The sequence below is a fragment of the Rosa chinensis genome, chromosome 2, assembly GCF_002994745.2.
Source record: "Rosa chinensis cultivar Old Blush chromosome 2, RchiOBHm-V2, whole genome shotgun sequence".
NCBI classification, from domain to species: domain Eukaryota; kingdom Viridiplantae; phylum Streptophyta; class Magnoliopsida; order Rosales; family Rosaceae; genus Rosa; species Rosa chinensis.
This window is the reverse complement of record NC_037089.1, coordinates 61815998-61843436: the sequence shown is the minus strand read 5'-3', so window position 1 is coordinate 61843436 and position 27439 is coordinate 61815998. Positions and strand designations below refer to the sequence as shown.

At 36.2% G+C, this 27439-nt stretch overlaps 3 protein-coding genes and 1 long non-coding RNA gene across 9 annotated transcripts; 1 reads left to right on the top strand and 3 right to left on the bottom strand.

Moving 5' to 3' along the window:
* Positions 1-7936: 7936 nt before the first annotated feature.
* On the bottom strand, positions 7937-8443 carry LOC121051301. Its single transcript, XM_040513520.1, has one exon. It carries the CDS (start codon positions 8441-8443, stop codon positions 7937-7939), a length of 507 nt encoding a protein of 168 aa, XP_040369454.1.
* A 2922-nt stretch (positions 8444-11365) lies between these two features.
* Positions 11366-15575, bottom strand: LOC112189681 (casein kinase 1-like protein 2). Of its 3 annotated transcripts, none has more exons than XM_024329028.2 (13): positions 15356-15394; positions 15099-15141; positions 14860-15008; positions 14677-14772; positions 14496-14566; positions 13656-13717; positions 13482-13545; positions 13317-13401; positions 13089-13215; positions 12870-12952; positions 12733-12793; positions 12311-12453; positions 11366-12172 (listed from the first exon to the last, which is right to left on the bottom strand). In XM_024329028.2, the coding sequence occupies exons 1-13, from the start codon at positions 15377-15379 to the stop codon at positions 11882-11884; spliced, it is 1299 nt and encodes a 432-aa protein (XP_024184796.1). In that variant the 5' UTR covers positions 15380-15394; the 3' UTR covers positions 11366-11881. The 3 variants fall into 3 exon arrangements, with proteins under 3 accessions (XP_024184796.1, XP_024184794.1, XP_040370799.1); XM_024329026.2 differs by having other exon boundaries at positions 11396-12172; positions 15309-15430; XM_040514865.1 differs by lacking the exon at positions 15099-15141 and having other exon boundaries at positions 11396-12172; positions 15356-15575.
* On the bottom strand, positions 15545-16486 carry LOC112189686 (transcription factor GTE11-like). The gene has a single exon (XM_040513519.1). It carries the CDS (start codon positions 16484-16486, stop codon positions 15545-15547), a length of 942 nt encoding a protein of 313 aa, XP_040369453.1.
* Positions 16487-23166: 6680 nt separating this feature from the next.
* Positions 23167-24661, top strand: LOC121051733. Of its 4 annotated transcripts, XR_005806736.1 has the most exons (4): positions 23167-23521; positions 23628-23672; positions 23813-23880; positions 24440-24661. It is a non-coding gene; the product is annotated as an uncharacterized LOC121051733 (long non-coding RNA). The 4 variants fall into 4 exon arrangements; XR_005806738.1 differs by having other exon boundaries at positions 23168-23521; positions 23628-23880; positions 24459-24661; XR_005806737.1 differs by having other exon boundaries at positions 23169-23521; positions 23628-23866.
* Positions 24662-27439: the final 2778 nt, after the last annotated feature.

Below are 27439 nucleotides of genomic sequence, written 5' to 3'. Positions count from 1 at the left end.
TCTTCTCTCCTAGGATAATTCCATGCTGAACTATCAGCCTTACTACCTCATGGAGGTGTTTCATATGTTCTTTTCTGTTTTTGGAGAAGACCAGGATGTCATCTATGTAGACGACACAGAACTCCGCCACATGCTTGAAGATGTTGTCCATCTTTCTTTGGAAGATTGAGGGAGCTTGGTTTAGACCAAAGGGCATTACTAACCATTCATAATGGCCTTGTGGTGTTCCAAATGTAGTAAAAGGAATGCTCTCAGGATGCATCTTGACCTGCCAGAAACCCTACTTTGCATCGAATTTCGAAAAGACTTTGGCTCCTCTGAGCTGGTTAATCAGTACTCTTACTTGAGCAATTTGATAACCGTCTTTGACAGTCTTTTTATTGACGTTTATGTAGTCAATAACCATTCTAGCTTTTCCTCGTAAGTTTTCTGCATGATTTCTCACGTAGAATGCTGGACCATGATGAGGGCCAGTGGAAGGTCGAATTAATCTCTTTTTCAGGAGATCTTCAATATCTTTTCTGAATTCCTTCTGATCTTCCTCTTTGTACTGAGGAATGGCTTTGACATGACAGATGGCATTCATGTCATGCAATCTTAATTCACAGACCACTAGGTCTTTTTCCCAAAACTTCTGAGGGTCTACATCGATATTCTGTTCGAGTAGTTTCTTGATTCCTTCAAGAGTGGGAATTTTCTGAGACTCAAGCTTATTCTGGAAATGCTTGAGGTTATGCTCATGGATGAAACTAGCTTCTTCTTCTTCACTAGTTTATTCTTCGTCTTCATCTTCTTCAGATGCTTCTTCAACAAGTAATTCCTCTTGTTGCTTGATTTGAAGTATAGTCTCAAATTTGGGTTTGTAGGGGGTAAGATCACCACTATTCTGTTGCGATCTCTGATATTGAGCAGTGAAACCGGGACCAACCACACTTCGTGCTTGTGTGAGACGGTCTGCCCAGAACACCCGTTCTCCTTTTCTGAACCCTATCGCTTCTTCATCCTGAATGAATTGTTGTTGGAGAATAAAATCATTTCCCAACAAGAAATCAGATCCTTGGCCTTCAGATTGCCAAACATTCTGGATGATAAATGTTTCTCCACCAATGGTGATATGAACATTTTGTGCTACTTTCTTCATGGTGAGATGGCTTCCATCAAATGTAACACCAGTAGCTGACTTTTTCTTATCTTCTTTCCAGAGTTCATCTGGAATTGCTCTTTGCAACAGTAAATCTTGATCCATTATCTACAAAAGCATGTAGATGATATTTCCTGTGATCAGGGAACTTGAGTCCAATCTCTATGTAGTTGCTGTATCTACTTGTAGAGACGACTTTCGATTGATGAACCTCATTTTCCTGAGCTTGTTCCTTTGGAATGAATGGTTTACATTCTTCTGGAACATTTTCCTGAGTGGGTGATTTATCAAAACTAGAAGGTTTTGTATAATCCCAGTCTGTAGGAATTATCTCTTTGATATCTTGAGTACTGAACCATGAAGGAGGGTCATATCTGACCTTATAATCAAACTTGCCAGATGGTTGGCCAAGTAGATCCCATGTTTCAGTAGCCAAAGTTCTCTCTTGTCGTTCTAAGAGATGAACAGATTCTGGTGGTTTCGCCAGTTCAACATTTTCTAGTATTTCAACCAGTTCAATATCTTCATCGACGTTTTCTTCACCGATGATTTCTTCCTTTATTTCTGAGGAAGAAGGTTCCATGGTTTCCTGGAATAGAGTTTCAACTTCTTTCGCTTTTTTCTCAGCGAAATACTCTTCATATTCTTGCTCAACCAATTGGCTGACAAGACCATTCTTGGTTTTTCTTCTTGCTTCAGCTATGAAGCATTCTTTGTGATAGGTCTTCTTAGACTCTTCACAAAACATTGGGAGACCATTCCTTTCGTGACAAAGGCAGTAGTCACAAACGAATGTACCAGGGTTCACCTGCTAAGAAGACATGAATGATTCTGTCTTACTTTCTTCCCAGTTTTTTATTTTCAAAACATTCATTTGTCTGGATTCGAAGTACTCTACTTCTGAATCAATCTCAGACTCTTCTGATGAAGTTTCTTCTTCTTCAGACCAGGCAGAGTAGACTGACCTGTCGTCATCTTCATCATCAGAATAGGCTATTTCGTAGCCTTTCATGTTTGCTACCTCTATTATTTGCTCATATTCTTCAAAGAGAGCTTTAGTAGATCTTTTACCCTTTTCCAGGCATTCATTGGCATAGTGCCCTTCAGCTTTACACAACCAACATCTGCAAGCTTTCTTGCTAGGTTGTTTATGCTGATGAGTATTCTTCTTTTTCTTGAAGAATTTCTTTTTTGGATCTTCATCTTGTTGCTTCTTGTAATTGGAACTTCTCTTGAATTTCCAATTCTTCTTCTGATTACTCTTTTTGAATTTTTTAGAGTAATATTTTTCTTTTTTCTTCTTTCTGTGGAATTTGGATTCATGGCATCCCCAGTTTGTGGGCATATCCAGTATTCCATAACAGAAATTTTCAACTCATTTGAGTTGTTTCTTGGCCATCTTAGCTCTAAGATTGGCTTTGCATTGCTCCTTCAGTAATTGCCTGATTCTGTCGGCAATTCCTCCAACTGAAAATCTTTCAATTGGTTTCTCAGCTATGCTTTCTCTCACAGCTGTTCTCCATGGTTCAGGGAGTTTTCTGTGCAACAGATTAACTAGATCAGTATTCTCTAGTTTACCAATTGTACAGTAATATTCCTGAAACTCATTCAGGTATTCTTCGAAATATCTCATGTCACAGATTTTGAGAGCATAGATATTCGACTTTGCCTTTTCTTTGGCTTTCTCACTCAGATTTGAGAGATCTCCACAGAACTGATCGTACAGGGGTACTGCAAAATCATACAGAGACTTTGAATTTTTGATTTCTTCAAGCCAGTCTCTTCCTCTGGCAGTTTCTTTGAAGGATAGGTAGTACTTTTTTGCCACTCCGGTGAGAGTAGTTTCATAGTACACCTGCAAACTGGTGCTTCAAATTTGCCAAGGGTAAGTGCAGAAGCCATCATCAGGCTGTCTACCCATTGGTCAATGGTTTTTCTTTTGTCTAGACTCTTGTCTAAATTCAACCAGATGCCATAGTTCGTGAAAGGAACTCTTGGCAGATTGTCCTCTGGGACAAATCTTTGGGAATTTCTTTCCCCTTTTTTACCCGTGGGGGCTTTCTGAAATGGGAGTTTTATTTCCCTTGTTTCTCTTTTTATGAAAGTTATGGAGCTCTCTCCATCTTCCATTTCAATATCTTGATAAGGAAAGACTTTTCTCGTCTCTCTGAATTTGAATTCTTTCATCTTTTCGATTAGTTTTTCTAATCGTTCAGGATTTTCACAATTCTCAGCTTCTTCATAAAGATCATAGAGCTTCTTGGTTCTGAACATATGGACTGGTCTGTTCAGATCAGCTTCCAATTCTTCTTCAGAAATTGGTTCTTTAATAGTGGGTTTTGTTCCACTGATACTAGCTTCTCTAGTTCTATAGCTTCTTCTCAGAAGATTCTTGTTTATCCTGAGATTTTCAGGACAGACATCACTTTTTCTGTGATTGTCAAAATTAAGACTAATTTCTCCAGTCTTTCTACTCTCGTAGATCTTTGCTTTTGCTCTTTCCGGTTGCTTTTTTGGACCGGATAATTTCCATTCAAGAGGAAAAGTTACTTCATTCCAAGTTACTTTATGGATTTGCTGTGAATGGTTCTTCTGATTGGTGAGGAATCCAGTAGTAAGACCTGGGATATTTGTTATCCTTGTCTTAGGGGCTACTGTAGTACTCATCAATTTATAGTATATTTTATATACTATTGCAAGTTCCTGCATATCTTCTTTCATTGATATGCCATCTGTCTTGACTCTCAGTCGGAGACAGTGAGCTGCATCTTTCAGGCTGGTGGTGAAGTTGGGGAAGCAGTTGAAATATGCTATCTGATCGCAAGAGGATGCTTCAAGTGTCCCAAACAGACTAGCTTGGAAGTCTGTTAACCTGTTGTCTTGTAGAACACATAGGACTGAACAGTTTATTCCTTCACGAGCAAGCAGATTTATGCCTACTTGGACTGCTCCAATATGCATAAATTGATACTTTTTTGCTTGAGCTCTGGCTACTTCTGCTGGAGTGATCAGTAGAAGATCAGTCTCTCCACCTGCTGTTGCTGGGGTTGTAATCTCCAGTAGTTTAAAATGATAGCTATCCATCATTTCAAACTTTCCTTTTTTGTAGATCTGTTTAAAATCTAATTTTGGAATGGAGGAGTTTTTTACCTCCTGTTCAATTTCGTTGAATTCGAACTCTTCAGCATTAAGGAGTTGTACTCCTTTCTTTTTTTCCAAAGATGCTTAACATTTTCATTTCTCTTTTTTCCAGGTTTTCATACCGGATACTAGTCTGACTAGTAGATGGTTCCAGAAAAATCATGTTTGGAACACGATTTGTGTCTGGTTTTTCTAATGGTTTGAATCCATTAGTTTTCTTTTTTACTGTAGGTACTTTCTTGTCCTTCAGTATATTTTTCATAGAATCCAGCGTTTTTTGCTGTTAATTGATTTTTCTACTGACAACTGTCAGCTTTTCTTCTTCCGTTTTTGGAAGTTGCTTGATATAATCCAGTTTGTTTTCCAATCTTTCCAATTGGTGGATTATAGTTGGTAATTTTTCTAGATGAGTTTGACATCTAGATATTTCTAGTAACAGCTTCTGATATTTCTCATCAGAAGTTTTGAGTAGAGAATTTATCTTCTCTAATAACAATTCTGACATTGTCCCCATTAAGGAGGGGTCTCCTTTGAGCTAATTTTACAAGCTCTGATACCAGCGATTGCAGATCTAACCAATGCTCAAATAATCAAGCGGTTTTTGTTCTATTTCTAGAACATATAAAAGATTATCAATATCTTCTTCTAATTTATAGATCCTAGTTTGGAATCTATAAATGATAACCCAGTAGTTGGGAGTTTCTTTGTTAAGACTATCTCTATAGTCTTTCAGTTTTTTCAATTTTTCTCTTTCTATTTTCAATTCTTTGCTAGTATTCTTACAAATAGCAACTAATTCAAGTCTATCAACGATCGAAATTATGAATAGTAAAGTCTACTGTTTACCGTCGAGTAGAGGATGCAATTCAGCTGCAATTATATCTAGACAAATAATTTCAGGATGGCCCACCACGTTTCATCAAAAGAAAATAAAAGGAAAAAAGAATAATAAAAGCAAGAGAGAGGGGTATTAATGGGATAAACATTAAGTGAAATGAATAGTTGGAAGAAAAAGAGAAAACTTTTGTGTGAGTGGGGTTGAAAATAAGTTGGTGGAGTGTATGGGGTTGTATTTGGTATTCTGTGGGTAAGTGGTCATTATCCCATATTTTAATTCTTTTCAATGTTATTCTTTTGTGTCACTTTTCATAGATCACGGTATGGTATGTAAACACTAATTTGATATTTTAAACATCTCAATTGCTTAATGGTATGCAATAAAAAGATTTGTAACATGTTGTTGAAGCCTTATAACGTTAAGGAATAATCCAACAAGTCAGATAGATTGAAAAATTGTTAGAAATGCTTCTAGCTCGTTTGGTTCACGGAATGGGTTTATTAAGAAAGTTGTTTCTTTGTCTTTCTGTCGGGAAAAGAAATTAAGATTCCTACTAATGTGTTTGGTAATACTAAAAAAATTAAATCAATAATTAATCGTATAATTGAAGAAAACTTATACTTATTTTTTTATATAATTATTTTAGCCATACAAATAGTGTAATAAATGTTAAAAAAAGTGTAATTATGCTAGAAAATGAGAAATGACAATGGTCCTTAGGAGATGGAAGGATTCATTTTCCTTCCTATTTTCCCTTGCAAGATGAATCTTTTTTCTAACCTTGCACTCACCAAACACAGAAAAGTAAGCATTTTCCCTTTATGAAGCTTAAATTCCGTGAAACAAACGAGGCCTTAAGGAATACATTTTGATCATAAATTGGACTTCATCCCCATAGTATTCAGCCAACATCTAAATAGTAATGCATAGTCTGCAATGATTCAAGCATCTAATGACACGTTTACTTACTTGGAATGGAAAATAATCATAAATCGGAGACAAGTGGAATGGGAGAATAAAGGAATCAGTATTGATTCCAGAGGAATGATTCCTAAACCCATCTCCCCCCTTCGTAATCGAATTCCTGAGTATTCAGGAATCGATTCCTGATAAGGAGGTGGGACCTACATCTATTCTGATTCCTTCATGTGTTAGTAAACGCATAAATTCTTTTTTCCGGAATCATTCTGATTCCTTTATATGTTAGTAAACGCATGAATGTTTTTACCCCGTAATCATTCCCTCCCATTCCAAGTAAGTAAACATGCCCTAAATTTCAATTAATTTGCAAACTTTAATACTTTAATTCTTGATCTTTTAAGTAAACCAAGATCGTGAAGTTCTTAGTCTGTGTAAATCCTAATGAATTGCAATTAATGTTGGATGACAAAATATGCAACCAATTCCACATCTCAAAGTCATCTTTTTTTCTCAGGTCTCGTACATGTAAACCCTGAACTTTACGCTCTTGAGACCTAATTTGAACCGGTAGAAGTTGGAACCTGTGTTTGAGCTAAAGAAGCTTCACCTGAAATGAACAAATACCAAAGCCGAACAACTAAAAGCATTCAAAGCAAATTGTAAACCAGATTCGATCTCTAAAAGTTGAATATCTAACACTGATGAACAAATATTGGCATTTGGGTGTATACTACCCTGCTTTGCAGCAGTCAAATGATTGCTTCTATGATCTTAAACTTCATTACAGTTAGTATAAGGCTTGTTTCTACATTTTTGGTACTTTTTCCTCCTGCTACATATCATTGTTCTTTCTCCCACAGATTCAACTCAGGCGTACTTGGCGACCAAGCTAACACCAATCACATGAGCACGATCAGGTGCATAGAGAGAAGGCAACCACTGCTGGAATTCAAAAAAGGCCTCATTGATAGCCTTGATTGACTTTCTTCATGGACTGCAGAAGATTTTGTCCATACATGCTGCAGATTAATCGACAGCACAAGCAGAAGACAATAAGCATGATTCACCCATTAGGAGACAGTGAAAACAAGTCATATGCTTCGTGATATGAGAAGCTTAAACTTGTTCGTTTATCAAAAATAAACAGAATGAAATGTAAGGAAATTACTCACGAGTGAATCCCAATACTACTTTACACTGAGTAAACCATGTTGAATGGACCAACCCCAAGGAAGGGTGATTGAGAGATTTGTTTACATCCATGGCTAAACCCTTCCCAACCTACAACATATACTACTTACCAAACACTCCAGATGTAAATGTAGCACAAAGTTCTCCAAATCTTGAATTACTTATCCATTTTCATGTTGGTCAAGACTCAATACCCGCATCCTCATTGAAACTGCAATTTCATATTTATCAGAGTGAACCGGTGAACCAGTAATGTCCCGAGTTACTGATCCTATTACAGGAGTGCAGCAGATACAAATGACTGACATACAGTTTCTTCAAAGGAAAAGAAATCTAAGCTACATGGCTTTGGATTCGAAGTGTTCACGTACATAGTAGCGTTCAAAAACTTAGAGAGAGTGTTAAACATGTAATATGAAGATGCCTGTCAAGAAGCAGTTCAGGAGCAATCCTATCAGAGTTGAACACCTCTCTCTCTATCATAAGAATTCAACTCTCAGAACTAAGCGGTTTGAGGATAGCATACTTGGTCAAGTCATACACAGAAAAGAACATCATTTTCTGCATAGCCATTTAAAACTCTCTCTTTGCAAGACATAACATACTAAAAGAAATGAAATTGTAATGTTCAAAGCACAGTGAGATTTGTAGTAGAACTTCATCCTCAGAATAATCAATTAGAATGCAGAATAACAAGCTTTGTCCTAGACTTGTTTCACTCCACCTCTTTCATCTAATCCTAAGCCAATCTTTGCAAGACTGATTTTTTCCTTGTAAGATGTCAGCAATTCAGGTACTTGCTCTTGATATTTGATCACAAACCTTTCCAAGAACCACTTCTCACTTTTCTGCAGAATGGTAAGTATAGATACATCTTCCTTTGCGATTAAGCCCTCTAACTGGAGAAGTCTGATAACTGAACACCTAGGTATGATTCGCTTCTCCAAACTGTAAGTTAGAACATCTGGACATCCAACCACATCTGAGGGCTGGCAACCCATTGTATTCACATAAAAATCCATTTTACTGGATATAATCTTCTCACTGAAGGACATAAACAAGGGACTCCTTCTAAATGCTAACAACACATCATCTTCAGTCCAACCCCACTTGCTATAAAATTTCATCTTCTGTTCCCATTTCAATGTATCCGTCACTGATATCACATACAGTGCTTTCATGAATGTGGCAGATGAAGGGTCGAATTCCATGCTAATGACCTTGTGAAATTACAGAAAATAGCACTGAACACCGGCTCGCCTTTCTTATGAGCCTTTTTTTTTCCTTTTTTTTTTCCTCACATATTATAAATTGAACTTTAAATTCTTATTGGTAGAGCTGTCACTCGGTCGGTTCGAATCAGTTACAAGCCTTTATTAATTTTTAAATTAAAGCTTTCGATTTAAAAATGGAGCTACCAATTACCAACTAAAATTTTCAGTCTTTAATCATATCTACTAAATTCAGTATTTCGGTTTTTAATATTATCAACATTATAATAATTTTTTACTATACATTAGAATGAATAATATTAGATTTGATAAGTTGTTGAAATCTTTGAACTCATCTACTAATTTGATTATGGCTTTCTTTATTTACATATGACATCAAGTTTTAATTATTTTCAATAAAACTAGTATTTAATTATCTTTTACTAAGTTACTTAAAATACATATACTATTAATCTAGTATTAGTAATAATGTTAATACTATTATGATAATAATTATGTTTACATTTCTTAATATACATGTATCTGTATTAAAAACTACAATATATATAGCTAATTTTTAGATAATTGGTAGATTTGATATTTACTAAATGAAATCAACTTTTTCATAAATATTGTTTTATTGATTTTGATTACCAAAAGTTTGTTTATCAAACCTAAAATATCAGTTGATTAGGTCGGTTCTATAATTATCAAACCAAATGGCAACACTGTTACTGGTATGGATTTATCATTTATGTGTCCAAATTCTCTATTATGGGCAATATAAATATATGATTAACGGTTCAAAAGTTATATTAATATTTAAAGATCATTTTTGCAAAATATTATTCACTTTAACTCATTGAATTACATCAAATATAATTAAGTGATCATTTGATGAATTACATCAAATGTGCTGATCACAAACTAGTGGGAGTTGGGACTCTAACTCTAGACATGGGAGTCCCATACTAGATAGCATTGAGTTTTTTTTTTTAACTGCTTTATTAAATGAACCTAAATAAAAAGACTAAATGACATAGTAGAAGAATATAGCAATTGAGAACCATAATTGAATTATGAAAAAAAAGTTCTAAATAGAAAAATAAATTTATAAGATACAGATAATAATAAAATGATCAATGAAGAATCTTCAAAATAACAAAGAACATAGGAGAATTAAAGGTGTTGGAGTTCAACAATGATTTCTAATATCTCTTTTGTCTATAATTTTTTTATTTATTTACTTTTAGTGGCCAGTGAAATGAAGCTTTAGTGGAATGCTGCACTCTAGAAAGTGAAAGTCGCCCATTAAGTAATTTTAACGAGCAATCATCCATCAGCAAAGACACGCCGCCCCACTCCTTTTTTTTTTTTTAAGAGCACTGACAAAGAATTGTTGATCTTTAAGAGCATCTCCAACGGATTATTCAAAAATCATGTGTCAAATTTGAATTTGAAGGATGATGTGTCATGGTCATTTTTGACAATTTTTTGATCCAACAGTTAGTTATATTTATATATTATTTTATTATTTTTTGAAATTTTTATAACAAAAAGAAAACTATTTTTTTTCTCTTTCTTCTTTATCTCTTCTGATTCGTTCTTCTTCTTCTTTGGGTTTTTTTTCTTCTTCTTTGATGGGCAACAAGCCAACAACAGATTGAGCCGCTTGGGTGTTGGTCTGCAAGAAAATGATTCAACTTTTCTTCTTTATCTCTTCTGATCTTCGTTCTTCTTCTTCTTTGGATTTCTTTGTTCTTCTTTGATGGGCAACAAGCCAACATGACTTGATTTCTCAGCTTGGGTGTTGGTCTGCAGGAAATTATTCGACTTTTCTTCTTTATCTCTTTTGATCTTCGTTCTTCTTCTTCTTTGGGTTTCTTTTTTCTTCTTTGATGGGCAACAAGCCAACAATAGATGACTTGATTTCTCAGCTTGGGTGTTGGTGTGCAGGAAAAGGATTCGACTTTTAATATTGGCTTTATATGGCTTGATTTCTCTCATCAGTCTTTGTTGATAGAGCAGTGGTTAATCTCTTCCATTCATCATCAACAGATGCCCAGATTCTAAGAACAGATCTGGGTAGGAAGAAAGAGAGAAGAAAAGGAAGAAGGAGAAGAAGAGAAGGACTCGGCATTAAAAAATGAAAAGAAACAATTTGACAGAGTTGTGAGATCTGTCAACTTTGACAGTGAGAATTGGAATGTCAAATCCACGTAGGATTTGACAGATCTGTTGGACCATTTTCATCTTTCATTTGTTGTCATTAAGTCTCCACCGTGTCATTTGACAGAACGGTTAGAGAAGGTCTAATAATTGGCGTCAAAATAAGGGAGTCCTCGTGAAAAATACCAAACATGTATGTATATCAGCGTCAAAACTCTTACATGGACCATTAAGAAACGTAATAAGTATTATTTAAAAAACCTTTTATTGTCAAACCCTTGGTTGCTTATATTTCAACCTTTTGCAAAGAAAAGACGAAATATTAAGAGGAAGAGGGGAAGAAGTGATAGAGCATGAGATTTGAAATGTAAAAATGCCACTTCATATGTATATATTTTTTGAACCATTGAACCATAGTTCGATTAATTACAGTCTCTACTACAATTTTCACATAAAAAGAAAACGAACAAAACAAAAGCAATCAGTTTATCTAATGATTGTTACCAAAAGAACAATATCATCTCATTACCTGTCGGACAATAACAGTTGATAACAATTCAACTTTTCGGAAATGCAGAGATAAATGTGCCTAATCACCAGAACTACAGGCAATTACCTATACTTTGTAGTAGGAAAAAAAAAAGTTATTTTATTTACTGGAGAAGAATAGGAAATAAAGACCGGCAACTGATCTCACAACACCCATCATGCTGAAAACACACGGTTTGAAAAAACATGAAAACACTAGGTCGATATTTCTGCATGAAGCCCTAATGTATGTCATGCAACCAAATACAACCACATCGAACTCCAATAATATATGCAACAGAAGTGCCTAGTGCCAACATCAATCGGTAGGCTTTAACACTCAGTACCTGCTATATCTAGGATTACAATATCATAATACATCACAAAATCAAAATGTTGGTGTACTTACAGTTTTACAGTGTCAATCAGCATTTGACCCACACAGTAGTGTTTGACAAAAGCACAAACACTCATTTGGACAAGGTATTGAGACGGTGAAACCACAGTGACACAACTTGTGCTGTATTGACAAAGGGCCTTCTTACCTGGGTAGGTCTTCTGGGCATCAAATTTCCACTTCTGTATGTTGTCATTATTGCAAACTGCTTTGAGACAACCCCAAATTGTTGCAGCTTTCCTCAAACATAGTACATTTAAGAAAACAAATTCCACCCGAAGTGTGTGAGAACTGTATACCGTTTTTCAAATTTACAGTGGGCGACATATTGAGAGAAGCGACTGCTAATACTGTACTCTCTCGTCGCTATTAAAATGAAGGGTCTCAATACCTCTGAGGGTGGACTCTAAGTTTTTTACTGTCGAAATATTTCTACCAGAAGTGGTACGATTCTGCTCTGAAGATACAACTGGTGAACTTCTTTGGACAGAAGAAATTTTACCTAGTGTTCCAGGACTTGCCTCTGTGGTTTGAGGGCGCTTGGATTCACTGCCAACAATTACTGCATCCCGACTGCTAGAAACTACAGCCCTCCTTGATGATCCAGTTGACCGCAAAAAACTAGAACTTGATAACTGCACAAATCCAAGAAAAACGACAAATTACATTAATCCAATTATACACTTAGCCAAATCATGATGACGACTGAAATGAAACAACCTAGGTGTAAAGCTGGTACAGCTGAAGATCTGGTCAGAAACAAAGATACTTACCATTGCGTCTTTAGACACAGATGGATCATTTGCAACAGGACTTTTTTGTTTAGACAAGCTTCCAGGATTTACAATCGGTCCAGAATTTCTCCTACGTGAGGGATCTGCCAACGACCAACCAGTAGGTCTAACTTCCTCCCCACCTGCAAAACGTTAATTAAAAATAAATACATAAATAACATCTTGGTTAATGAAGACATGACATCCATAAACACTGGAATCGAGTCTAACTTCAATAGTTAAAGAAAAGAATCTGGAAAAATATAAAACCATATACAATAAACAGCAAATTTCAACCACAAAGAGAAAACAATGGCTGCAATTTCTGAGAGACTATACTAAGTAAATACGCAAACATTAAAAAGAAAGCTTTTCCACGTAAATATGACAGTGATTGAGAAAATGAATGATTATACAATTACCTGATTGTCTTTCAACATTTGCAACAACTGGAGGCAGTCCAGAGCTTGGTCCAGCACCACCCTATAAAATAGTGAATAATATAAGACAACAAGTTAACTTAAGGATGTGCTCAAATAGTAATATCTGTGTCACTTACAGGAGCACGAGTAGGAGGTGTGGCAATCTGCGACTGCTGATATTTCAAGATCGTCCAATCAAAGACATAATCAAACTGAAAACCTGGCGTAATAAGACAGCAATATGTTAAGAACTCTACAAAAAGACCACTACAGCACTATCAAGTAAGCTATCAAAGAACTATATTTAAACAGATTTTCTGTGTACGGGGGAAAAAAAAAAGGGAAGAATGTCAAACCTTCGCGAATAAAAAGGTCACGAAACAATTTCTTCAGATAAGCATAATCTGGTTTATCATCAAAACGTAGAGATCTACAGTAATGGAAGTATGAGGCAAATTCGGTGGGATAACCACGGCATAAGGCCTAAGAAAGAATTAAGAAAGCAGCAGTTAATATTCCATACTTCCGAGAATACCATTGAATCATTATTGTGCATAAAATCAATACTATGAGATTCAGTTAACCTCAATTGATGTTGACACTTTCTTTTCACTAATCTTCTCATACTTCTGCTTTTTAGTTCCAGCCTTCAATCCCTGCCATGGAAGACTATCCAAAACACAAAGTCATGACATAATCGAATATGCAAAAGAATAAAAAGAAAAAATACCAGCAGGTGCAATATTTACCTTCCTCTTAGGAAGTACATAAGCACATATCCAAGTGACTCGAGATCATCCCTTCGGCTTTGTTCTATACATCAACAATTACAAGATCAGAGTCGGCTAGAGGGAGGGAGGGAGAGGGAGAGAGGAAAGAGAGAGAGAGAGAGAGAGAGAGAGAGAGAGAGTTAGATAGCTTACCAATGCCAAGATGAGTATTCATGCTTGCATATCTTGCTGTCCCAGTCAAATTCTTATTATCTCTGAATTAACATGAGCACATCAAAACCATAGATAAACTAACTAAAACATGCCATTTCATATAAATATAACAGGATTAAACTAGGGCAGGTGCCAACTGAACACTAGTTCAGAAATAAATGCATTATGTAAGCAATATCGTGTGGTCTGATTACCTTACAGTACTGCACATCACAAGTCTCACTAAACCAATTCATAATCAACCAAATTTATGTTAAAAAACTTATTCCAAAAAGTGGATCTCATTCATTTGGGGTAGACATCGACCAACTACAGCCTCAATCCAGGCCTTGACGGTAACTAAATACAAGAACATGAAAAAAATATCCTCATACCTCCAAAACATCTCTAGTCAAAAACTAAATCACTGAAAATGCTTTCCTTGCTCCTTTAAATAATTCTACTTAAAATGACATAAAATTCTGGCTGAAGAAACCTGCTCTAGAGCAATCATAAATTGCCCAAGCGAAAATAAATGATATAAGTTCCTACACCATGAATCCATGATTGTATCTAACTAAATAGAGAATCGGCATTACAGATTGAATGTGGGTAAACCCTCAACGTCCTTGAAAGTCCATGTGAATCTAATGCTGGTACTTTAGACATCGATAGTAGCACAAGTTAAAGTCCGACACATTAAGAACCACCCCTATAAGTCTATTAGGCCTCTAGTCTTCAAACACATATTCAAGAGAGGAAGAGAAACTGACAGAATTTCAGAAGTAGGGATGAGCTGTGAAACAGGTCAATATTCAAAAGTCATTCAAAGCAACCAACCTATAAGGAATATGCTGATGGGTTGATGTGTCTCTATACTTCTTAGCGAGGCCGAAGTCAATGATGTAAATCTACAAAAGCAGAGAGAAAGTAATGCATTTACATATAGCACAAAAATGACAACAATAGTTACATGGAACATAAACACTGAATTAGGAATTAAATAGAAAGTTCAAAGGACCTGATTTGCCCGACCACCCAATCCCATTAGGAACTTGTCTGGTTTGATATCCCGATGTAGAAAAGACTTGGAATGAACAAACTCCACTCGATTTATCTAACATGAATTTCAATACAAAGATGATTAAACTACAAACCACACTAGATTCCAGAAAATATGCATCCATCATGAAAAGAATCTTACCATTTGATCTGCAAGCATGAGAACAGTCTTAAGAGACAACTTCCTACTGCAAAAGTTGAATAAATCCTCAAGACTAGGTCCCAATAAATCCATCACAAGAACATTGTAGTCTCCTTCGGTGCCAAACCATCGCACATTTGGAATTCCAGCTGACAAGTCATAAAAGAGTTCAGAAAGATATGTAATTCAACATACATAGTACAGAAAAAGCAAAAAAGGATAGTGGTGAAGGCTATTACTTCCTCCCTGTAGTATTTTATACAACTTCGACTCATACAGCAACTGTGGATGATTAACAGACAAGAACAAATAAGAATATCCAGCCAAATATGCAATTGAAAGATTAACAGATCATACACAGATTTTCAGCACTCATTTTGATAACAGTCAAAGGGAGCAAAAAGCAGAAATCTCATTTTGATAACAGTCAAAGTTTCTGTCACGATTACATGAATTTTTGTACATAGAATAAATTTTGCTACGTAGCAGTATGTACTTGATGATGATGATATGCCACCATATGTGGATGTAATATTTCGTTGTTTGTGGACTCTGTTCTCCATCTGCTCACCATAACAAATCACAAAGCAAGGGACAGACAATTAGAGAAGAAAAAACAGTTTCTTTAATTTCAAGTTAAAGAAGTGATAATCAATTAAGTAAAATGGAAATTCTTCGAGCTTCATCAACGGATTTCACCATCTTCCCAATCTCCAATGCGAAATTCATCCTCTTCATAAACATGTTCAAGTTCATCCCTCTTCAAATAGATGCCCAACTTGTCAAGTGTCAACCAACGATACACCCTGTAACAAGAATCCTGTTTGATGCCACCAGTGCACAACAAGTTGAGTTGTTGAAGATCTTGTAAAGGATTCTCGACTTTCAATCGAGCAGCCTCTTCAACCCTCAAAATTTCCTTACGAGCCTGTTCCCTTAGCCGTTTGATTCGGAGCTCCTTATATTTATTCACTGCACAAGTGATAGCAGAAGCAGAACCCTTCTCTTCGTCAAGGCCGCGCTTGATTCGGTGTTCCTTATCTTTATCCACTGCACAATCCACTGCACAAGTGATAGCAGAAGCAGAACCCTTCTGTTCGTCAAGGTTTCTGGATGACCTCTTGGCCCCTCCTCCTCTTTTGTTGTTGTTGAGTTGTTGAAGACTTAATGGACTAATAAGAGACACAGACCTATCCAAAGTAGCACAAGAAGCTTTCAAGGTTGAAGACCTAGTTTCAGGAAACCGTAATTTCCACTTAGCCTCAAAAACCTTACCAAGATTCTTGGCCATTGCATGCTGTTTTTCTCCAAGAGAGTAATACCATAACGCGTTTTGGAAGGTAAGCTTGACATCGGCCACAAAGGCATCAATACTGGAGTAGTTGTCTCTCTCCAACTTGGATTTGACGGTGGACAGATCCATAGGCCTTCGAACCTCCTGAGAATCAGGGATTCGAACAGCCACAGAGCCATGACGGTGATCAATTAGCTCCTGCAAGATCCCGCAACAAAGAAGCTTTTGGGTCTGCTCCAAACCTGTCATCGGCATCAGCTTTTGCTTCTTGGATGATGAAATCGTTGTGTCACCCACATCCTCTCTACGCCTTCTTTTAGAATCGCAACCCATAGCTGCAATTCTGAAGCGCAAAACCCAGAAAGAGACGGATATAACGCAGAAACTAAGAGTGATCTAAGCGAAGCGAGTGCAATTGGAAATCCCTTATGAAACGCAAGACCCACACAGATTTCAGAGTAAGAAGCTCAGACTCCGAATTGGAAAAGGAAAGGGTCGGTTGGGCAATATATAGGGAAAAGGAAAGGCTCGGTTGCCAATACGGCGTCGTGCAATATATAGGCAAAAGGAAAGGGTCGGTTGCCAATACGGCGTCGTGCAATATATAGGCAAAAGGAAAGGGTCGGTTGCTAATACGGCGTCGTGCAATATATAGGGAAAACTGGAAAAGTAAAGAGTCGGTTGCCAATACGGCGTCGTGCAACCCTTCAAAAACCATTTTCAATTTTAAAAGATAATAATAATAATAATAATAATCTTTACTATTAGATATCGGGTCTGAGAGATCGATGTCCTCCTAATTGCTCCAAACCCTTCTTCTATGCACCAACAAACTCAATGCATTTCCTTTAGGCGTTGGCCTAATTGCCCAAGTGTCTCTCTTCCTTTATCCACAACTCTAGGTGTTGGCCTTGGCATTTCCCTGTTCTTAATGAACGCAAAATTTCAATTAACTCCAGTTGCTTGTGCTTTGATGTTCGTCCAAAGTAAGCAATGATCATGTGACTTGAGAAAATTACGTCTACTTCAAGCTTTTTCATTAGAGTTACCTATCGTGCGGCCTCCGGTCACCGGCCTGAGAGCTTATATTTGAGAAGTTACAGGGTTAGGTGGAGAATTACAGGTTTGGTAGATGAATGAGTGAATGGATGAATGAGAATAATAGTGAATGACGCGAGGTAACTAAAAAGCTATAGATGTGCTTTTTTATTTTTATTTTTATTTTTATTTTTATTTTTTAGTAATTAATACACGTGTCATTACATGCTTGGCTAATGTGAGAAAGGGTAAATATGCAAGTTCACCTCATGTTTTTTATTTTTATTTTTTAGTAATTAATACACGTGTCATTACATGCTTGGCAAATGGGAGAAAGAGTAAATATGCAGGTTCACCTCATGACTGTTACACCTCAAATCAATGTACCTATGCACTTTTGATTTCATCATTTTACCTTATCAGTTCTACATTTATTCTTCTACAACTAAAACAGTTGAATTCAAGATGAGTAGAGGAAGAGCATATGCTAATATCTCAAATCACCGTTGCGACTTATGAACCCACTTCGGAGCCATGTAACCTCTAGTTTCCTTTAAAAACTAGACCATAGCACACAATTTTTAGGCTAAAATGACATGTTTTTATTTTCTCACTAAAATTTTATTGCTCCCAAATTATGATTTTGAACAATTCCATAACAAACATAATACACAAATCTTGATCCGATTTTTTTTTTTTTTTTTGTAAGTTGGAAAACTGAAAAGCTCATTAAAAATATAATCAAGTCAATTGGAGAAGCTCTTAAAAATCAGGTTTTTATATTCCGTCAATTGGAGAAGCTCTTAAAAATCACGTGAGACACTATGACATTGAAGAATTTCAATAGAAAAATAAAAGGCATTGACAAAATTTGACATGCTATGCATGTCACGTAGTACCCCTAGCTGCCCCTTGACATTTACCTCATTCCACCCTGAATAACTTGTTCCACCCAAAACTTTTGGGTCCATTAACAATGTTTTTGCAACGGGTTCTACATAAACCCAGTCTAAAGTGGCATCACATACTGCTCTCACTTAATCATCATTGACAAAGACAGATTTTGGGTTTATCCCGATTGCCTCAATATAATAGTTGGTCAAGTACTTTATATTCCTTGCGATAATGCAATGTAAGATTTTTCCTTTACCTTAATTTGGGCCACACAACCTCAACACAAACAACCTCATTTGTCCATGCCCTCGCATAAAATTTCTTGGGAATATATTACATTATGAAGCAAAGCTGGTTTTCGAAAGAACTCAACATGAAAACTTATTCTTCAAATTTTAGTTTGTGAATGTTACAAGGCATCAAAATGTTTTAGAAACGGGACATGGAAAATGTCATTGAAAGCATAATTCAGGGTTTGGAGTTTCATTTTACTTTCAAAACTCCCCAGCACCTGTGACAAAAGGAACTTACTCAATTCAATATTTCAGATAGGTAAAGATTCAGAAGTAGCCCAAGGTTTCCACATGGTACTCCAAAAGTACACTAAACAGAAGTAGCCAAAACAACTTGGAAGTTGGAACATTGCAAAATCAACATGTTGATGCAAACTTAAACCGTTTAGTTTTCACAACACACTAAACAGAACAAATTCCACCTAAGCACCTGATCATAGTAAACAAGTATGTAAAGTGAGTGATAAATTTCGAAGGCAAGCTCCTTATACTGTACTATCTTACAGTAAATTGGAATCAGTGCCTATCAGCAGTGCTTATACAAACTTGAATCAAAATCCGATACGCAGTGCAAGTTTGTATCCTGTCTTTATGTAAGAAAAAGGAGGTTTGACCATAACCTATCTGATCAAGTCATATTTTTAACCTATGGAAGTAATGAGATTGCATTAGAAATGAATATGTTACCCACTTCAATATCAGCTGAAAAATACATCTTTTTGTGGGCAAAAACTCACTGCCTAGAAGACTGAAAATAGTAAAAGAAAAGCTATTTTAATGCTAAAAGTAGCAAAAATAATTGACTGTTGTGGCAGCAGAACTCACAGTGAATAAGTAGCCGTTCTGATGCTCTTAATAATTAAAGTAAGAAAAAGATTCACAAGGTTCATCCTACAATTGTTTCACTCCATCTCTTTCCTCAAATCCTACACCCAATTCTGCTAGAGACATTTGCCCTTGAAAGATACTCAACAGTTCAGGTGCTTGATCCTGATATTTGGTCACAAACCTATCCAAGAAGCGCTTCCTACTGTTTATCAGCATGGTAGCTTGAGAAAGTTCTCCCTTTTTCATCAAACCCTTATATTGGAGAACTCTAATAACTGAACACCTAGGTATGATAGACTTCTCCAAACTATGAGTTAGAATATCAGGCCTGTCAGCCACTTCTGCAGGCTGCCAACCCATTTTGTTCACAAGAAACTCAATTTTACTTGAAGACTTCTCCTCTGACAAGCTCATAAACATGGGATTCTTTCTAAATGCCAACAGAAAGTCATCCTCAGTCCAACCGCACTTCCTATAGAACTCTGTCTTTCGTCTCCACTTTGATGCATCCATCTGAGAGATGACTTGTAGTGCCTTCATGAAAGTAAAACTCGGAGGCAGAATTCCGAGATTAATGATCTTGTTTACACTTTCCTTAAACTTGCTAGTTTCAGGGGACAGCACAAGAGGATGATAGGTAACATAAAAGGAGATGCAGGATTCCGGCACTTGAATTGCCCTAAGAACTGAAACATTGGGAACAAGATTGCTAAGCATCTTGACCCCAAATGCCCGGTTCGAGTTCTTCAAGAAAACAGCCACCATGTTGTCGGGGATAGGTAGACTTTTGATGATATCATAGCACGGTCGGAGACTTCTCTCTAAACTTTGACCCAAAATGCGTCGGTTGTAACTGACGACCCAAGCAAGGGCGGTGGCTGAAAGGCCAATAGAATCAAAAAACTGGAGCTTGGGCTCAAGGGTCTTCTCAGCATTGCACAAAAGCAAGGTTGGTAGTTTCTTAACAATTTCGGATATCTGGGTACCATTGAACCCATGGTGTTTGAGAAGCTTAACAACTGAGTCTGGTTTTTCTGGGGAATCAAACCGTACCCTATGCTTATTGGACAAAGAGAGAGCCAGTTTTGGGGAAAACCCAAATGAGTTTATGAGGTATGAAACTGTAAAAGAGTGACCTTGGGGTTTATCATCATCATCATCTATATCAGATCCTAATAAAGATGAATATGATCTGCTAAAAGGAAGGAACTTTTGAAAGCAATGAAAATGGGTAACTGAAGTTGGAACTAGTAATTGCAATCTTTTACAGTAAACACCAAACATAATCGGAGCAAACGATTAGAAGAAGGGACTACTCACCATATACAAGCGTCTCTATGGCTCAGCTTCACCAAATACCAATTGCCTCTGCTTCAATGGAGTTTTCGTGAGTTGGGTATTTATTTCAATTTGGGGTTTTGCTCCTCCGCTCACCAAAGCGGGAACTGACCGGTAAGGCAAAACGGTGCGCTTATGACTCTAACTCTGACTACTTTATTATTTTTCATTTTTATCTTTACTATTAGAAATGAAAGCGCTTGTTTTGGTGGCAAGGGGCTTCACCAAAAATTAAACTCCCTATATTGCCCATGATTTGGAGAACAGTTCAACTTAAGTGAAAATATAAAGAAGGGATAACAACGTAAATTACACAAAAACAAATTAGAAAATATAAATGCGGAATCATTTAGGAAAATAGAAATTGTCAGCAGTTAGCACGATCTCCTCGAACAACAACGACTGCCAGGGCTCACGATTGGAGACCGAAGACGGATGTGGGAGATGATCGGAAGAGACATGGCTTCATCACTATTCACCCCTCTTTCAATTTACGGTTCATATAAAAGGAGAAAAGGGAAAGAGGTGCATGGCAATCTCATTGTTTTTTTAATTTTATTTCCTATCAGGTAGAGCGGGTACAGGAGAAGGGGAGGAAATCTTCTGTCCCAAAAGCCCTGTGCCAATCCTGTCTCCACACTCTGATTGGCTTAGAATGATTAAAAAATCCTTATCTTAATTTTTCTTTCATTGTTTAATCATTCTAAGCCAATCAGAGTGTGGAGACAGGGTTGGCACAAGGTTTTTGGGGACAGAAGAATCCCTTCCCAGGAGAAGGTATAATACTGCTCCATTACCTTGAACAGTGGAGCCACCAAGGTTTAACACTGTTTAAGTAAGGCCATTCAGCAGTGGTTAGTTATAATAACTTAGTTTTCCTTCCTCTATTATTAAGGCTAATTTTCAAATTTCTGCTTATTTAATCAATCTGGTAATTGGCAGTGTTACATTTGATCTACTATATTACTTTGATCATTGTTTTATGGGCTGGGTGTTGAATGTTTTATTTTGTTTTCAGTTCAGATTTGGGATTATATTCTTTTCATCTTATAGGGATCTTATATTATGGATGGTTGAAGCTTCTTGATCCATATAATCTGGCTTCTAATCCTCTAGAACCAAATAAATGCCTGAATGCACTGTGCAATTGACATTTATTAATGTAGTGAAATAGTATTGTCTACTCATCCGCCCTTTTCAGATCATCCAAGTATTCTGTACCACTGCCTGGTGGGATTATATTAAGAATTTTGACTTAGAAAGTGCAGAACTGGGTCAATGTTATGGTCTACCATTGGCTGCTAAAGAGCTCGCAGGAATCATTCCCAAACTTATTTGTGAGATATAGTATTCTTCTCATCTTTTCCTAAATGTATTAATCTTTGGTTTTTGCTTCCTTTTCTTTTCTGTTTTTATTTTTTATTTCAATTTTATTTTCTCTAGCTCTTTATGGTTTGATGACTGTCATAAATGTGTGGGTGGTTTTTGAACTTCATGCTTTGGTTAAACTAAAGTGAGATAGTGTCTGACATAGTATCTTTGGGGTTTATTCAATCAGTGATGATCACAGTTAGGTTTATTCTTACAACCGTCATCAGAATTGGGTACAATCTTTTTAACTCTATTCATATTTAAGGTTTATCTCCCCTCAATGAAGACAAGTAGAAATAAGATAAAAAGAAAGTAAAAAAGTCCCTATATAGTCATATATAATCACCTATAGGTTGTGCGTCTTATTGATCCTCTAATCTAAACTTTTCTGTGATAATGCAGGTATTTGTGTTAAATATAGATAGCAGAAGATTATTCTGACCATGACTTTCTGATCCAGCTCCTAGGATATTGCCCAAGGATGTGGTTTTTGTACATCCCGAAGACAGTGTCTTCACTGTCTTTATTACCAATCTCTCTTTGGCTCTAGGATTTACTAAGGATTTTTCTTATTTTATTTATACTTTTGCAGTGCCTGCATTCCATGATGTTATGTAATTGACGTACATTTAGTTCTCAGGAGGTTGTACACATCCCGCAAAGAGGTTCAGTCCTAGAATTGTTTCGTAAAGTCTTTCAATTGCTCAATTGAGTTGATGTTCTGTGTTTATTATATTACTGATGTAATAGTACCTCTTCTGAAATTGGCAGGTTGGTTTGACAAAGCGCATCACATCTGATAGCATAAGAGAGAAGAATATAGCGTACACTTCTCAAAATTATATATCTACTAGCTATTTGGCCTATGGCCACAGCAGCATTGGGTACCAGCAACCATCTGTGGCTTTTATTAGGTCAATAGGGACGGTTGTCATTGTTTAGTAGCGACAATGCTATTGCTGACCAAAATCAGAGTTTAGCAGCATAATAGGTACACCCTCCGTGCCAAAGAGGGCTTGGGGAACAAGAGAACCATGGACAGATTCAAATTCCGTCGCAATATAGTACTACTCCTCCAAATAGAGACTATACAGCCGTGGCAACACTCATCTATTGTCAGATTGGGATCCACGGTTAATGAACAATAAGGCCTTTATTTGGGACTTTTTTTTGTTTTGCTCTGAATAAACAATAAAGAATAGAAAACTTTAAACGCAGAGAAGAAACTTTGAAAAAAAAGAGGAAAAAAAACAAAAATTTTATGGAATGGTCCACGTTACTAACGAGAAAACCTCTTCTTTTTTCAAATAAATATTAATATTTTTGTTCTTATCCGTCGCCAAATGGTCTTACTATCAATGAGATATGATCTTTTAATTCTTCTATTCAGTAATTGAACAGATAGAAGTCTCTACCGTCACACACACACACACACACACACTCTCTCTCTCTCTCCCACTCGAATCTCACAGAGACCGACTGAGAGATCTCAAAGTCTTCCTATGGCTCTCATGGATGATCCTGGTTCCCGACCTACGCCGCTAAAGCTACACACTTGAATCAAGTACTGTTTTCCTACGCCGCTAAAGCTACACACTTGAATCAAGTACTGTTTTCTCTCCCATATCAATTTAGGGCTTTTGAGTTTTATGAAATTTGGGATTTTTAATTCTGTTTCTCATCCACCCATCATCGCAACTTGGATTTTACAGAACAATATCTTCTTTCTCGTCTAAGTCAAATAAGATTATCCAAAGGTTTCTTTGATTCTGTTGTTTTCTTACTCTTCAACTTGATAAACAATTGGGCTGGATGTTGATTTAGGTGTTCGATTTAATTTGGTTCAATTTTTTGGGGTTTCACTTTGATTTAGGTTTTGGGACATCTGTGTTTACAGGTTGTTGTTGGGTTGCCTAAAATACACCGGCACTCTCTCTCACACCTTTATCGGGTATAATCTTTAAGGTTTGTAATTTTCTAGGTTATATTTCGTTTAGATTTGAGTTAGTGGAGGAATTTTGTATGAATTTGATATGGGGTTTTCTATTTGGAATGAATTGCAAACTAAGCTTGAATGACCGGTTTAGATCGATAGTCTTGGTATGTTATTTCTGATATCCACATCCAGATTAATAGACGACACATTATTTGGAAGTCAAACTACAATGAGGGAGCCTTAAATCCATTCACATTTTTTATGCATTTAGGTCTTCTCTTTTGTCTTGTATGTTTCTCATTCATTTACTTCATTTGATTATAGATTGTAGATATGCAATGTTAGATTGTAGAATCCTTATGGGATTAGCTCTCTAGTGATGGGTACAGGGCTTTATATGTATAGGAAGATGTTAGGTAATTTGAACAAGCAGTATTTATCTGTAGTTGCTAAGTTGAGACTAATTTGTTCTAGTACTTGCTTCTATTTTTGGTGTTTGAACTATAGCAAGAAATTAAAAATTAGTGGTTACAATGTCAAATTAAACTAAAACTTCTAGATTTATGAACTCCATTTGGCTAATGACAGTTGTTGGTCTATGTTCAAGTCGATCAATCAGCAGCTGTCAAGTTGATAGCTGGAAATTGGAATCACTTACAGATCTTTGAAACAAAGACAAGTACTGAGGTTTCCTTTTACTCATCACCTTAATTTGCTTCATTTACTCTGTTACTTGCAATATAAGGGTGTTAGATTAGTTTCAGGTCAGGATTTGGCAATGAAGATGAATCCCAACTGCTAACAGGTTGATATATATCAAGTTATTACTGTATAGCACTTGTCATAGTTTGAAGATTCTCTGATTTGTATACTAATTCAATTTCTTGGTTTCCTTAACTATATTGTTTTAGGTGTTTCTTTGAAGTAATCATTTACAGTGTCTTCTGTTTTGTTTTAAGTTGATAACGAGCCCCTGCGTTTTACTTCCTTTGAAGCTACTGGCTTTTACCGTTTGAGATTCTGAGAGGTATTAACATTTGACTTTGTTTGATTGTCTTCCGTTTGTGGATGTCAACAGTTGCTATCCATTCTTCAATATGTTGATCATATACTCTTTTTTGTAATCATTGCACTTTCTTCCTTTGGCATCTGTTTAAGCTTTGAAGTGTCAATAATTTGGTTGGAGGCAATTCTGAATGTGCAAATCACTGGAACAATCCCAGAAAAGTTTTGGAATTTCTTGATACATTTGATATGATTACAAGAGTTTATATAGGACAACACTGGAGACTCTACAATACATTTTCATAGATTCCTACTACAATACATTCTAATATAATCAATATCTATCATCTTATGATCTTAACTATCGGATAACTAATGTTACATATAAAGCATTTATCCTCTGTTGATGACATTGTTGTATTTTGGCCAAGACCAATTTTATGGCAGACACATCCTATTAATTTGTGTTTCTTGGGTTTTTTTGTAGGATTTTTTTTGGGCAGGAGCACATCAGTCAGAGGAGTTTGTGTAGTCTAGGTTGTATTCAGTAGAACATATCCAGTGAGAAAAAATGTACCCATTAGAATAGAATTTTTTTTATTTTCATTTGTAGGATATTTTTAAGCTTTTAAGTATAGGTATGGATTATGGAATACTATATTGTATTTGGTCACCTATTAATACATTTTTGGCTGTGGTATTTTGAAGCCCTCAATACAAGAGCTGTCAGAAAATGGGACCCATAAATAACAAACCAGATTTCTCAAAACCAGATTCCAGATTGGTGGTAATTTGGCATGTGATGGCAACATTAAATAATATAAATAAAGTACAAGTTACTATTCATTGTCAGAGAGTGCAGAAGTCCTGTGCGTGAATTTTGTTTTGGCAATGGTACCTAAGCTGCGACGGACAGATTTATCAGCGGCCAAATGGGACAAATCTTAAATGGAGTTGGTACAATTAGAGTCGGACATGATAATGGTGGCTAAAGGCCAATACCCACTGACTTCCGTCCCTAATGAGGTCAATGGGGACTAAATAACGGTGGTGGCCATAGGCCAAATAGCTAGTAGTATATGAAACTGAAGTTGTAATCTGGTGAGTTACATATCTGATAGCATCTATTGATTTATTTTCAATTTTCTTTCAAGTTTGGCCGAATACTCTAACAATAAGGCAATGAACATTTAGATTTAGAGTTAGTATCGTCTTTACTGTATGAAAATGTCTTAAATGCATGATATATCATACAGATAATCTCTCATTTTTCTGTAAACAGATTATAGAGAATACTTCCTGAGCTTCCTAACCAGTAGAAGGTCAATTGGTCAAAGGTACAATCTTTGATATTTCTTATTCTTTTCTTATTTAGAGTTTACCTCTTTTTTTTTCTTTTTCTTTTTTGGCTAATTCTCTTTTGCCATGCTTAGTAATCGTGTTGATTTAGTTGGCTTTCATCTTTTACAGATTATTATGGGCTAGGTTTCTTCATCACTCTTTCACACGCCTAATGAAGACCAGGTAGCTTAGCATTATACTTGCTTCCTTTGATAGATAGTCTAATAATTGATAGTAACCATTTTTTCCAAATAATTTTTTTAGCTTAATGTGGTTTACTATATAGGGACCTAACCATCTTCATTCACAAGAGTCAGAAAGGCAAAGTAGAAATAATCCCCAAGGAGAGACGACACAATCAATGAGTTCACAATCTGTTTATTCGTTAAGTATCAGTATTACATTTGTAGTCTCAGTTCGTGTTGGATTAAGAGGGTTGTTTCTTTTTCTAATTTGAATTTCTAGCGAGGGTCAAGGCTCTTCTATGCCCCCTCCCCTCTTTTTGGCTTAATGTGGTTTACTACATAGGGACCTAACCATCTTCATTCACAAAAGGCAGAAAGGCAAAGTGGAAATAATCCCCAGGGAGAGACGACACAATCAATGAGTTCACAATCTGTTTATTCGTTAAGTATCAGTATTACATTTGTAGTCTCAGTTCGTGTAGGATTAAGAGGGTTGTTTCTTTTTCTAATTTGAATTTCTAGCGAGGGTTAAGGATCTTCTATGCAACCCCCCCCCCGAGACTAAGTGTATAGAATACAGAAACTCTACCTCAAAATAGTTGCTGCAAAAACATTATTCTACCTCAATATTTCATAATATTTGTATAGGGTAAGTGTTAGGTAATATGCAACAAAGAAATTATATTGCACTCATGAGTAATATTTCAAACATGAGTAGCAAAAGAGGAAGGACAATACGCACGCGCATCTTGCGTGCAGGAAGGCTAGTGATTACTTAAGTTGGGAACTTGGGATTATATTAAATATTGTCTGATTAGATTTGTGTTTGGACCTGAACAATTTGGTTTTCATCCAAAAATGATTTCTTTGAAAGTCAAGGCATTTCTTTTGTTTCTTTTTCCATTCTTATCAATGGAAAATAGGAAGGACATTTCTTACCTACTAGGTGTTTGAGACAAGGAGACCCCTTGTCAGTTGTCACCTTATATTTTTATCCTTTGAATGGAACCTTTGATAAGGCACTTGAACACATCCTCAACAAATAGAAAACTGTTCA

Bases quoted from the DNA above. Each gene is read 5' to 3' on its own strand.
- LOC121051301 (XM_040513520.1), bottom strand. From the start codon at position 8,443: ATGGAATTCGACCCTTCATCTGCCACATTCATGAAAGCACTGTATGTG.
- LOC112189681 (XM_024329026.2), bottom strand. From the start codon at position 15,422: ATGGAGAACAGAGTCCACAAACAACGAAATATTACATCCACATATGGT. The intron at 15,142-15,308 runs GTAATCGTGACA...AATCATCCACAG, and splicing joins TTCTATGTACAAAAATTCAT to TTGCTGTATGAGTCGAAGTT. The intron at 12,454-12,732 runs GTAATTGTATAA...AACGTTTTGCAG, and splicing joins AAATGTTGAAAGACAATCAG to GTGGGGAGGAAGTTAGACCT.
- LOC112189686 (XM_040513519.1), bottom strand. From the start codon at position 16,486: ATGGGTTGCGATTCTAAAAGAAGGCGTAGAGAGGATGTGGGTGACACA.